At 37.2% G+C, this 14,186-nt stretch overlaps 1 protein-coding gene across 3 annotated transcripts in view; it reads left to right on the forward strand.

Moving 5' to 3' along the window:
* Positions 1 to 14,186, forward strand: part of Inpp4b (inositol polyphosphate-4-phosphatase, type II, 105kDa) — a 353,691-nt gene that overhangs the window by 144,573 nt on the left and 194,932 nt on the right. For all 3 annotated transcript variants that reach the window (XM_005400857.2, XM_005400855.1, XM_005400858.2), the window contains 2 exons: positions 3,996 to 4,107; positions 8,844 to 8,916. In XM_005400857.2, coding sequence (XP_005400914.1) covers positions 3,996 to 4,107; positions 8,844 to 8,916 — 185 coding nt within the window. The remainder of the gene's footprint in view (positions 1 to 3,995; positions 4,108 to 8,843; positions 8,917 to 14,186) is intronic.

The raw sequence follows: 14,186 nt of genomic DNA on the forward strand, positions 1-14,186 counted from the left end.
CGCTGTAGCAATCATGAACTATTCATCTTTTTCTCTCTATGGTTCTCTGCTTTCAGTAGTGATAATGACCTGGTAACACTGTCTGAAATGACAGTTGTTTTCCTTTCTTTTAATCTTCATACAGGTTGAGATATTTATAACTAAAGCCTCATCTCACTGACTCATGAATTGTTAGGAAATAATATAAGGATAGCCTCTGGTTTTGATTCAAATTTGTCATTAATTTACTTCCCATATTGGGCATACTTTGGCTTGTTTGAGGGGGGTGGAGTGAAAAACTGGAGAGTAAGTAGGGGATGCTAGAATATGCCTGAGATTTTCCTTGAGTGCAGATCAACCCATGATGGTCTATTATGGAGCCGTACATGTGCTTAGAACATGGGGTTTGAGTGCTAGGATGGGTTTGAGTTATGGGATGGGTGTTAGAAATCAACCCTTTATTTTGTAGCACAATAAATTGAAATTCAAAGAAATGAAATTATTAGTACTTGGTCATGTAGCTACTTAGTAGCTGAAGTAGGATTAGAGCTTGGGTTTCTTGGTCCCTAGCCCAGCACGCTCTTCAGTATATCCTCTGTATAATGTGATGACTTTTCATTGATTGAAATCCAGTAGGATTTTGGTGATGAATAATGGGTTCAAATACTATTACTAAGTTTTGCCAACCTGGTGGGTAGTAAGTTGAAAGCAAAATTAAGCAGTTGAGAATTTTTTCCCTAAATCTCTGTGAAGTTCATTTTTGAAATAATCTTTGGGAACATGAAAGAAATATGTCATTTGTGACTCTCCCACTTGAACAGAAGTGTTGATATCTGTATTCTTCATGTGGTTGGCTAATGGTTATGAAATAAACAGGAACTAGCTTCTGCATTTTACATTCTAATTCATGCTTCGGTGTCTGGTTTCAGTCTGACTTTGTGTTTAGTAATTCCATCTCTCACAAACCTCAGATGAAAACACATACTTTGAGCTATTCAAAAGAGCTACTTACCTAATATGATTTTAAGAGAAAGTGATATTACAAGTGTATAATACCTCTAGATTAAGCAAACTCTTAGCACTGACTCCTCTCAGGGACTGAGAAAAGTAAAAGAAAAATCACTGTCATAAGTAGCCAGGTACTTTAAAAAAGGGATAGAGCTATAACTCAGAAATTTATTCCCATTTTATATATTTTATTCATTTCTTTAGTAATTATGGAAGGTTCATTTGCATTGCAGTCGTTATTGATTTGTGTGCTTTGTACTACTAGACATGTGGACTTAATTTCTGTGATCTGTTGTCTCTGTCTTTGTATCTCCAGTGAACGTTTAATCACTCTGGAGATACATGTGCTATGATTTTCTACACTCTTTATTTTACTGTGGTCTTGGATATTGCAGTAACATTTCTGGAGACAACCAGCTTAAATATAAATTGGGATGTTAATGGCAATAGCTATTCAGTTTATGCTGGTGCTGAAGCTTTAATCTATTGGGATGAAGGAGTAGGTAAGAAGCAGCAACCACCTTTGTAAGGTCTGTGCTACACATTTACCGCATCAGCCATCCCACAGAGCTTACTCCTGAGGAGGAGGATTGAATTAGAAGTGAGAAAAGCAAAGCTTCTTGTGCCTTTTGCCATTCTCACCTTGAGTTCATGTGTGTGACCCTTATGTTTCCTAGCAGTGTGTTACATATCCTGCAGGAGGCTGTGATGAATTTGTCTGCTGTTTCGAATCATGTAGTCCATCATGGCGTTAGCTCAGTGACAAAATACAGATTGTTACACATAGGATTTGCACTCCTAAAAATTAAGCTAGCTTAGGTTGTTTCTGCAAAAGTGTTTAAACCGCTACCTCAGGGAAGGAAAAGATAATTTGTTGTAGATAATCAGTTTTGATGAAGAGATCTGCAAATCTCTAGAAAAAAAAAAAAAAACAAAACTATTTGTACTACCAGTGAGGGTTCCTGTTAAACTATTTAATTAACAGGTATTGAAGAATTACACAGAGATACAATGCATTATGACTTGTGACAAGATGTTATGTCACATTTAAGTGGGAAATGTTACAATGAATTATTTAAAACCATGTCAGAATTGGAGCTATTACAGTCTTCTGAAATATTGCAGATCATACTGTCACCTGTGTATGCATCTTCTTTGTGATGAATGTTTGAGGTTTTCACATGCATTTTACATAATTGAGTCAATATTATGATTGCCACTGATTTCAAAATATCAAAACATTTTATTTCATATAATATACTGTTTAACAATAATTCACTTTTATTTTTCTATGTATGTCATCTTTATTTTTTCACACTATGACATTACTTTTATACTTATCACAAGGTTTTACTCTAGTTTCCTTAAAAACATAATCCAAGTGTGCATTTTAATTTGTACACTTCATTTTTTAAGAAAAATCTACCATAATCTAGTAACATAATTATTTCCCTATCACTTAATTTATTCATAACATTAAGTAGTATTTTGGAAAACTACTTATACTAGCTTTCCTATTCCTATGTTTTAATACTTTTTATAACAATAAAAGAGCAATGGTTAAAAGGAATTGATCAAAATACACATACCACTGGTGTTCAGATTAAAGTTAAAAACAAATGTCAGTAAAGAACATGATTAATAAGGAAAATGAAGTATCATATGACCTCTGTTATTCAGTCAGTTGAGCTTAGGTGGAAGTTACAGCAGCACATCAGACTCCATCAAAGCTGTATGCTTCTATTTCTCTTTCTTTCTTTCTTTCTTTCTTTCTTTCTTTCTTTCTTTCTTCTTTCTTTCTTTCTTTCTTTCTTTCTTTCTCTCTCTTTCTTTCTTTCTTTCTTTCTTCTTTCTTTCTCTCTCTCTTTCTTTCTTTCTTTCTTTCTTTCTTTCTTTCTTTCCTTTCTCTCTCCCTCTCTCTTTCTTTTCTTTATTGTCTTTTTGAGACAGGCTCTCTCTACGCAGTTCAGGCTGGTCTTGAGCTCACTTTGTAACCCAGGCTGGTCTCGAATTTGCAGCAATCCTCCTGCCTCATACTCTCAAGTGTTGAGATTATAGGTGTGTGCCACTACACCTGGCTTATGATGCCTATTTTCACTGTAATGCTCAAGAGAAAAAGATATTGTGTGTGATGATGTTCCCATGGTATAAGTGGTACCCTTCACTTGGTGGATAAAAACTAGAGAATCTCAATGTGTGGTGGCTCGTTAATTTTATCTTTGTTTTCATTATTATTAGCAACCATAAGATTTTTAGGTTGATGAAAATCTTAGTAATGAAGTAAACTTCTGCATTAAATATAGAAAAATTGTTCAGTGACCAGTATATCTAAAGGATGTAGAAACCCAGGATGGCCACTTGTCCCCTTGGAAAGTCTTTCTGTCCCTTTTGAGTCTCACTTTCTTTGTCTGCAAAAGTAAGAGGTTGAACTAGATGAACTCTAGTATAAGTTCTGCTTTGCATGTACTTTAATGGACGTTTGCTAAGTGATAATCTTCTTTACGTTCTCTGCTAGGAAGGAAAATCATTAAGGAAAACATACAAAGTCAGTTTTTATAGGCAGGGGCCCAGCCATAGAGAGACGCATAGATAGTTCATTTTTTCTGTTTATTTGGCTATAGCTTCTGTCATAGACACAGCTACTGTCTCACGCAGATAGTGTAGGTGGGCCATGGTTTATGCTGTTGTAGAGATCAGATGGTTGCGAATAGGGTTTTGATCTATGACACAATATTCTTTCCCCGAGGCTGTTCCTGATTACCCTTGGTAGGATTCATCTTATGAGGTGGGTTCTTATGATTCATGCCTTATTTCATGAATCTGTAGTTAATTCTCATTTGAAATTAAAAACAACATCGGCACTAGTGGCCTATTTTACTGTGTTTCGAGCAGTTATGCTTAAAACAAATAAGTGAGCAGCAATGTTCCTGGGTTTTAGAAACAAACATGTTTTGGCCGTGTTTGAGACAGGAGTCTAATGTTTGCATTTCATTGATTTGTATCTGCAGAACTTCAGATGGTGGCAAGGTGGTTGGCACCATAGAAGTCACTGTCGTGAAGATGGGGGAGATCGGAGATGGGGAAGCTGACCACATCACGACAGATGTGCAGGGGCAAAAGGTAGGCTCCCTTTCAGCTTGGTGCACAAATTAAATTAGAAGTGATGGGCTTTGCCAGATGCCTTTATCACTCACACTCTGTGGGGATTGAAATCTCATTATTCAAAATCTATATGAGAAAGTGGCTCTGGAATCGGAGTACAATATGTGTGTTTCATCCTCTGAGCCAGAGGGCCTATTTGCGTGGAACCAGGCAAACCTGAGTACCCTTCACAAACACCTTTCTCTTTGCTGCTAGCACCCTTGCTCACACTGCCTCTTCTCAGAGGGAGCAAAAGGCTTCACCATTGCTAAGTTCTGCCAGGATTAACCCTGCAAGAGATGGACTATACGTTGGTGGAAAGGCTATGGCCAAAATAACCTAGTCTACTTCCAAAACCATTTTTAAAAAGAGGTGCAATTTTAATTTGCATTTTATTGTTATGTGTAAGAGGGAAGATTTCACAGGAAATTTGTGCCTTATGAAATTGAAAAGAGAGGGGCTGGGGATTTAGCTCAGCAGCACAACACCTGCCTGGCAAGCAAAAGGTCATGAGTTCAATTCCCGGTACCGGAAAAAACAAACAAAGAAACAAAAAAACCAAAACAAAGCAAAAAAGAAATGGAAAAGAGAGAAGCAGGAAGTACAAGAGGGACAGCTCAGGAGGATGGGCTCTGCCCACTGCAGTGAAGCAGCTTATTTGGAAGCCCAAGAGTAATGCATATAAACGTGTGCCCAGGAGTTTCTCTTTCTTTCTCCTTCCTTTTCTCTAAGAATGAAAAGCCTGGTATAAATATAAACCTGAGTTGCTTTCTTAGGAATGAAGTTGCCTGTTTTATTGAAACAACTGAGACATATGGGACTGACTTAAAACTGCAAATAATTTTTTTAAACAATTTTTTAAACAAGGGTTTTTATTTGTATTTATTTTCTTTTTGGTACTGGGAATCAAACTCAGGACCTTGTGCTTGCCAGGCAGGCCCTGTGCCACTTTACACTGTACTATAATTTCTGCCTTTTCATTAGTAAACAGTTTTAAGTGATAAGTACTACTGAGTTACTTCCTGGTTTATTGCTTCTTATCTTGTAGCATGTTTGGTTTTGGTACTAAGAAACGTCTCCATGGGAGATGGTGCTTATCCAAGGGATCCTCAAGATCTCTTCTGTGCACTCAAGATCCCTGTTTTGGGACTCGATCCCTTCATTCCAACCTTGTTCCTTTTAGAGAACCTTTGCCAACACCACACAGATTCTTCTATCAAGATTAACAGGGCAGGGGCTGGGGATTTAGCTCACCAGCACAGCGCAGGCCTGGTAAGCGCGACATCCTGAATTTGATTCCCGATACCAGAAAAAAACCAAACAAACAAACAAACAAAAAAAAACCCAAAATACAAAAAACAAAGATTAGCAGGGCGTGGGAGGATTTGGATGCTAAGCTTGGTTCTGAGTACAGAAGCTGATAAACCATTATACCTGTGTCTGCAACCATAGACCAGGAGACCAGCAGTACAAACCCACTTCCTGTTTTAAAGCAGACCTGTTTTCTCTGACTCAATGTATTCCTAACCGGGAGTCCTTTCTGCTCACAGCTCACCCACCCCTTGACTCAAGACTGCCACTATTATGGGGTAGGGCAAACTGAAGTACACTCCTTTTATAAATCAAGAACGTAATACCGCTGAAGTCCTACATGCAGCTTTGGCTTAGTAATGTGAACTTTAAAAAGATGTAACTGAGCTATTCTTGAAATAGAAGGTGGCAGTAGCAGTACACACTTGGAGAATGAGTCATAAGTTGACAAAAATGATAAACACACAAAATATTGTTGGCATCAGTTCTATCCTGTCTGGATTTTTAGCATACCCTGACCTTTTCATTTGGAGAAAAAATCTTAGAAACTATCTTGGCAGTCTCTAAGAATATTCATGTTTGAGTAAAGAACACGAATAAGGTCTGATAATGCATGATGGTTACAAGATTTTTAAGGAAATAACTTTATCGTGGTGTTTTCCAAAGCACGGTCCCAATCCTTGGGCATGCTTTTTTAGAATTGCAAATGCATGAATTCTTCTGCTAATTCAGAATCCTTTTGAAGTGTATTAATACAACCTTAGTCATGGAGTGAATGGTATACATGAAAAGAGAAAGTAGCTCAAATTATTCCTAAAATAATATGCCATTTACTGGTTTGCAAAATTTAAAGAAAACAGAGTAGCACTTCTATTAGCCCTGTAATTATGTGCCCTGAGAGTGGCACATGTTGTCTCTCATGTAGATTAAAGCAGATAAAATAAAGAACGATGCCTCTATTAGTGAGTGTGGACTGCCATTAAAAAATACCATAGGTGGGGTAGCTTAAAAAATAGGAATATATTTTCCTATATTTGTAGAAGCTAGTAAGACCCAGATGCATATGCCAGTCAGTTAGGTTCCTGGTGGGGATCATCAATATTAGTCAGTGTAGTAACTGCTTATTGAATATTTCTGTCCCTGTCTCATGGAGATAAAATCTTCTGAGCATCTGAAGAGTAGAGCTCTTAAAATTGTAAAATTAGCGTGTTACTGATTTGAACTTGTTCTGAATATCTGCCTTTGAATTTGAATGAATGGTACAATCACATTTTGATACCCACCTTGTGAAGCAATACAGACCTTCCCTTAGGCACTGTAAAATTGTCTTCGATTACAAGGAGTTAGGGATTCCTCTATATAGGAAGCCACTGTCTCAGAACAATGGCCTGCTCTCTACAAAAGAGCTTCACTGAACAGGTTCAGTCTAAACCTGTAAGTTATGTTTTTGGTGGTGATGTTCTTCAGGAAAGAGGATGGCTCATAACTATATATCTAGCTATTATGAGGAAGTGTGTCAGGAATGAATCATGAAAGGATTTTCAAGCCAGTGTGAGAACATTAGATTTGATTTGTCAGTAAACAGCCTTTATACATGCTGGAGTAGCACACGGACATGATGAATATGGTGTTTATGGCCAATTATTTTAACAGCTCTGTATAGCCTGAAAGGAGTAGAGGAGATTCTGGAAATGGGAGAAATAAAGAACTTTAAGTATGTCCAAACATCAGTACACATTACTTCAGTGACTTGAGAAGTGCACTTGCAAGCTAGCTGTGCATTCAAAGAAAGGAACCATCTGTGATTTCAGGTGGGTCTGAATATTATTAAGAGGAAATCAGAATTTTAGAGCAGTCATTCATGTTTTCAGTGATCGAGGACCTCATCGAAAAACTATAAAAGCAAATTTTTTCTCGCCCATCAATAAGTTTACTGAGTAACGTGATGAATGTCACAGTAGAGAAATTAGTAGACTATAAGAAAGTAGCACTGAAGTAAATGAACCTGTCCCTGGAGGAAGAAAGGCAAAGAGAAGTGGGACATGTACTGGACCAGCCAAGAAGCAGCCTTGGGAATTCTTGAAGTAGACCTGAATTGACCTCTAGGGGAGGACAGTCTGAGCCCCTGGGTTCTCTTCATCAGAGCCATAGAGAAAGTTACTCGTTTCCCTTCATCCCTTTCACCCTGAAAACTCTCTAGCCCTTTTGTGTGTTTTGTTTATGCATATTTGTATATATCTGTTCTTTTTTTGGTGAAAATCTGTAACACACACACACTTTTGGCTAGAGATGAAGGTAGCAAATGCTAGCTCTTCCTATGTGAAAACTGATCTCTTATCAAACTCCCCAGGCCAGGATAACCTTGTTTCTTCTGTCAGTTATAGTTCTTTTGGCATCTGAGTGACAGTGCCATGCACAGGGATGGGCTTTCTGGAACATTCTCTCCCATCTTGCCTCATTCTGTCGGGAAGGTCAATGCACTCTTCTGGGTGCCTTTTGTCTTCCCATGCAGAGAAGTGTCAGCTTTGCAAATGTCATGAATTTATTTACTTATTTTTTCTGTTTTTTTTCTGGTACCGGGAATCAAACTCATAACCTTGTGCTTGCCAGGCAGGCACTGTGCCGCTGAGCTAAATCCCCAACTCCCCCTTTTTTTTTTTTTTTTTTCTGGTAAGTGTTGTGAATTTAATCTACTAATTGTGGACCCAAGAGATCACCTTTTTATAAATGGTCCTTATGCTTTATGAGCATAAGCAAGTATTTATACTGTTTTGTTGAAGACAAAAATGTTTTTATCCTATATAATTAGATATTTTGACATATTTTGTCTTTCACTTAAAATTGCTTTTAGAGTTTAGAAAAATAATTTGTATTCCATTGGTCTGAAATTCACCCAGGTAAAAGAAATGTTAACAATTCTGCTTGTCAAATATAATTTAGTGTCATAAGAATATATCTCTGGCAAATTAGGCATAGTCTTTTTCCTCTCTTTACATTCTTTCCTGAGTAGTCTCCAGCCAGAACTGAAATGCAGTCGGTAATATATAATAAAACATATTGCAGTGGTACCTCATGAGGTTCACAAACACTTTCGCTTGCAAAGAATTTGGTATCAAACAGGAGCACAGCCATCTTTACCCCACAAACACAAATGTGGCCATCTTTTCCAAAATTGTAGAACAAATGAAGTATGTGATCCGATGTACCACTGTTCATATAATGCGAGCAAAGAACCACAAGTTAAATAAACCTCACAGTAGAGAGCAGGAAGAAAACAGTTTTACAAAAAACGATTTTTTCAAAATTTCTTCAAACCACGTATTTTGCCTTGTGCTTTTGCAAACAATATTTTGTTTCAGTTATTTTATAGTTTATTTGATTTTTTTCCTTTTATTCTTTCCCAGTGTGCACTGGTATATGAATGTACAGCCCCAGAAAGTGTGAGCGGAAAGGATAATTTATCTTTTTTGAATGCAGGTATGTAACTCAGTTTTGGGTAATTATGTTAATGTCATATGAACATACATTTTAATTTTCTTCAAATCCAACACTGAACCTGGGAAGTATTTTGACAGCATTATTTCTGAGCACTTCTTAAATGAACTGGCAAATCAGGCAAAGCCAGCAGAATGGGACAGACTGTACAATTCCATAACAAAGATGTATGCATGCTTTAGCTACATGGCAGATCAAGTAAATTATGTTTGGTTATTGCATTGAATATTATCTGAAAAAAGAAATACTAGAAGATAGACTAAACAATGGAAATGTGAACTTTTATTTAGTTTTACTTTCTAATTATATACTTCAGAAAATGAAGTCATTAAAATAATACATATATAGATTAGGTAGGAAAAATTCCTAGTCACGTTTGTGTATTCCTCAGTGTGTATCTGTATATAGTGTTACTCATAGCAATGTACTTTGGTAAATAAGACACAAAACAATGTATCAAAGATATTTATGGTAAAATTCATATATATGGTACAGTTAAGATACAGATGAAATTGTGAATACATAAAACTTAAAAAATAATTTGGAATGATAAGGTAAGTGTCTTGATAATGCTATTGAACAGTGGCTACTGCAGTGCCAGTGTGAACTATATGTATTGCCTTAAACAGTCTTCTTTAATATATATTTTTATATATAATATTAATATCAATATTTTCAGATGAATAAATTATTCAGTGTTCTCTATCTTACAAATTGGAGTAGGCCCAAAATTTAAGACAGTTTTGATACTCTTTAAATACTAGGCTGTACTAAGAAGCCACTAATTACAAAGTTGCTGTAATAGTAAAATAAGTCTTAGTCTTTTTTATTGTCCTTCAGGTAGTAATTTGTACAGTGACATAGCTAGCATGCAAACTAGATTAATGTACAAAGGTACAAAACTTCAAAGTCATACTAACACATAACACCCATGCTATGCACTATTTATAGCTGCAAGAGGCAGCTATCAATAGAGACAGGAGAAAGTAAAGCTTCATTTTGTTTGCTTATGTACACAAATAAATCAAATGTATTTGAACAATATGTAAAAATAGCAGGATTCTCCTAATACAGAACAAGGGGTCACTCTGCAAAAGAGCATAGCTGCTTCTGAACCTACAACCAAACATCATGGGATTTTTTTATGGTTATGTTTTGAATATTTAATATCAGAAGAGATGAGCATTCAACCATGCTGAAGGGGTTACTCAGACCACTGGATTAGCTATATACTATAAAAGTGCCTGATAAACTATGAATATGGTTATAATATCTATGGTATTCTTGAAGGATCCTTTTCACATTTTTTTTTACACCAAAATTTACTAAACCTCTATGCTTTTATTTTATTACATCCAAGTAATCTATTTCCTTTAATAAAAATCAATTTTGAAAAATAAATTTGAATGTGGTAGATTAAGTAAATGTTAAACACAGTTTGAATGACTCAGGTTATCACTCAAACAATCTGTACTGTAATTATAAGATAATTTTTAGTGATTCATTCATGTGAACCTTGTAATTTTTATCGCACTAAAAAGAGATGCCATTTTAAGAGACTGATTGGTAAATTAGTCAAGTTTTCAGTGCATAATGATTACATCCGTTGTAGGGAATTGGTACTTACAGATCACACAACTTGATTCTTTTATTCCCCTTCCCCTTCAACTGCTCCCTGCTTTTTGTGAACATCAGATTAATTTGATGGGCAGTTGGGTTCTTTCCAAGATTTAGCTATTATAACCTATGCCGCTGCACACATGGGTGTTTATGCAGATCAGTATGATATGATGTTTTAATTCCTTTTTTTTTTTTGCCCAGTCTCTTAGTTAGTTTTCTATAGTTGCTGAGACAAAATACCTGATGCCCCAAATTAAGGAAGGAAAGGTTTATTTAGCTCACAGTTTGTGGAGGTTTCAGTCCGTACTTGGCTGGCTCAAAGGCAGAGTGGCACATGGCAGAGGGCAACAGTTCATGGTGATGGAAAACAGCAAAAGCAGTAAGAGCAAAATGGGAGGAGCAGCAGAGAGCAAACCTCTTTCCCTCCCTTATACTGTATGCAAGCTCCCCACCCCAGGGCAGGTGTAGCACTCACACCCATAATCCCAGCAATGGACCATGAATCAGTCAGAAACTCTAGAAGCCCACCCCATGACTGCATGAGGCTTTAGGGGACATCCAGACATAAACAATAACACCCATTAGCCAAGGAATGGATAAGAAAACATGCAGTATTTTTATACAGTGTAGTACTACTCAGCCATTAAGAAGGATACACTTGAGGTGTTTTTAATTCTTTTGAGAAGGTACCAAGGAGGGAAATATCTAAGTCAAATGGAACCTCTAGTCTTAGTTTTTTGAGCAGTCTCCAAACTGATTTCCATAGTGGATTCAGCAGTTTAAATTGCAATAAACAGCAAAGAAGGGTTCCTTTTCCCCTACAGTCCTCTAGCATTTGTTATTGGTTGATTTCCTGATGATAGCCATGCTTTACGGAATGTGGGAATCTCAGTGTTGTTTTAATTTTTATCTCTTGAATAACTAATGCTGTTGAAAATTTTTCACACATTTATTTTCCACTTCTGCTTCTTCACCTGAGAAGTATCTGTTCATTTCAGATGCCCAGTTTTGCACTGTGTCTTTAAATTGGAGTGGGGGGGGGAGTTGATTTTTTTGAGTTCCTTATATATTTTAGATATTAGTCCCTTGTCTGAGAAACAGTTAACAAAGTTTTTTTCCACTCAGTGGGTTATCTTCACTCTGTTTGTAATTTCTTTTGCTGTGCAAAAGCTTTTTAATAAGATGAGATCCCAGCTTTGATTCTTTTTAATATTTTCCTTGCAATTGGGGTTTTGTTCATAAAGTTTTTGCCTACACCAGAGTCTTCAAGAGTTGTACTTATTCTCTCTTCCAGCAGATTTAGGGTTTCTGTTTTAATATTTAGATCTTTGATCCATTTTGATTTTAGTTTAGTGCATGGTGAGAGACATGGGTCTAGTTTTTGTCTTCAGCACACACTTATTAGAGGCTGTCTTTCTTCCAGTGAGTGTGTCTGGCCCCGTCATTGAAGATAAGGTGTCTGAGTGTGTTTGGAGTTGCTTCTGCATCTTCTAATCTGTTCCATTGAGCCTTGAGTCTGATTGTTTTTAGGTTAGTCAGTCCTGGAGGAAAACTCTAGACCTAGGATATTTGCTACAATACTTTTTCTTTTTCTTTCTTTCTTTCTTTCTTTCTTTCTTTCTTTCTTTCTTTCTTTCTTTCTTTCTTTTGAGTCATCTTGTGTTAGGGAAGATCAGACTAAATGGAAGCCGGTGTCATAAAGGCTCAAATATTCGAATGATTTTAAAATTACAAACTAAGCACTATACATAAAATAATATTTGTTGAAAATAAAAAGTACACTAAGCAGGTATAGAATATGTATGACTTTGGCCTGTGTATATCTTTTGTCTTTTGTTCTATTTATTTATCTATCTACACTCAGCAACTTTGGAATGAACCCATTAAATTCCCATGTGGTATTATTTTCTTCAGTCTGTGGGCAAAGGGAGCAATTGACATTCTCCTCAAGGCTTTATATTAATATATTATACGGAACTTGCCAGTCTCCAGTGAGTTATGAAGTGCTCATTGACTGAGTGGGAGAGAATGTCATATTTCATTGCAGCTCTCCACTATCATATTTATACCTCTAGAGCTTTCATTTGTAATTCAGAAAATTCACGTATTTATTTTAGAAGGAAGAGGCTCTTTGCCCTCAAATCTCACCCTTTCAACCTGTCCAAGTTGAATGTATATGTTGGGTGTCTGGGGAACTTTGGGCTGAGGCAGAGGAAAGATGAGGAGGGGCAGTGAGAGAGAAATTATAATTGGGTGAGGGTGAGAAAGAGCTAGACTACCTTACTTATATGGGAAATGGACAAGACACTAGAAGACACTGTAAGTAATATATGTATACATACATATATTGTATATAGATGTATATGAAGCTGTAGCAGAGTTTGACTTTCTAATTGTGTAGCTGAGAAAATTGTTAGAACATTAGAATTGCCTCTGATTATTTGTTTGTTTATTTAAGCAACATGGTGGTAAGAAAGCATCAAACTCTCTGATGGTGGAAGGTGGGAAGCCTAGGAGCCTCATCTGGAATGTAGGGAAGTGCAGACAGTGAAGCGTCTCCCAGGGCCGTGCACTTGGTTTCTCCTGCGCAGTCACAGCAGCTAAGGCTGCTCCTCTGCAGTCCAGCAATGATAGACAGCTGGTCGAAGAGTGCAGGCCGGCTGCCAGAACACCGCTGTGCAAGCTTAGGTTTGCCCAGCAGAAGTGTGAACCTGATAGACCGCTGAACCTCCCTGGGTGGTATGATTTGGATAGGAAGTGTCCCCCACATGCTCATGGGTTGAAGGCTTGATCCCCAATACAGCTTGTTTGGAGGTGGCGCTGGAGAGGTACTTGATCATGAAGGCTCTCTCTTGACGGGTGTTAGCGTGTGGGACCTGCTAGGAAGATGTGTGTTCTGGCAGAGGGTAGGTCTTGTCCTTGCCTCCTGCCTCTGTCTCTCGTGGGTTAGGTGCCTTGCTTTCCCATGCCCTTCTGCGGTAACATTCTGCCTCATCCCAGGCTCAGAAACAGTGGAACCAGCTGGCTAAGAGCCTTTTCGTTTTACAGTGAAACCTCTGCAGTTGCGAGTGCAAGTAGATCTTTCCTCCTTTGAGTTGATTTTCTCACGTGTTTTTGTCACAGCAACAGAAAAATCACACACATCAGGGATCAAATTAATGTGCACAGTCTTCGACTTCCTTGCTGCCTCTCAAAGGCTTGGAGCCGACATGGTGTGCTTTAGCATTCCCTATGCTGTCCTTCTTTTTGGAAACAATATAACACATAAAAATATTCATTTCAACCAGATACACATACAAATTCTTTGTCATTTATAATATTCTTTCTCATCACTTATCATCTACAGCCAGAAAGCTTGGCTGGAGATAAAATTTTTGTAATTTTGTTCCGGTGAAAATTTGTAAAATTAAAACTTTAAAGAGTTCTTCCATCCCCAGACCGTTATATCAGGTTCCCAAATCACAGGAACTAATGGGACCCGTGACAACATTTCTTACTGATGTCCCATTTTGAGGTGAGCTTCCTCCTGTCAGCAAGCATTCCATTTGATACAGCGTCTTAATCTATACTTCTCGGTTCATGAAATTATCCTTTAGTTTTTTACAGACCACTTTCATGCTGCGTATTAGCAG

Source organism: Chinchilla lanigera, unplaced genomic scaffold, assembly GCF_000276665.1.
Source record: "Chinchilla lanigera isolate Chin_1 unplaced genomic scaffold, ChiLan1.0 scaffold00070, whole genome shotgun sequence".
NCBI lineage: Eukaryota > Metazoa > Chordata > Mammalia > Rodentia > Chinchillidae > Chinchilla > Chinchilla lanigera.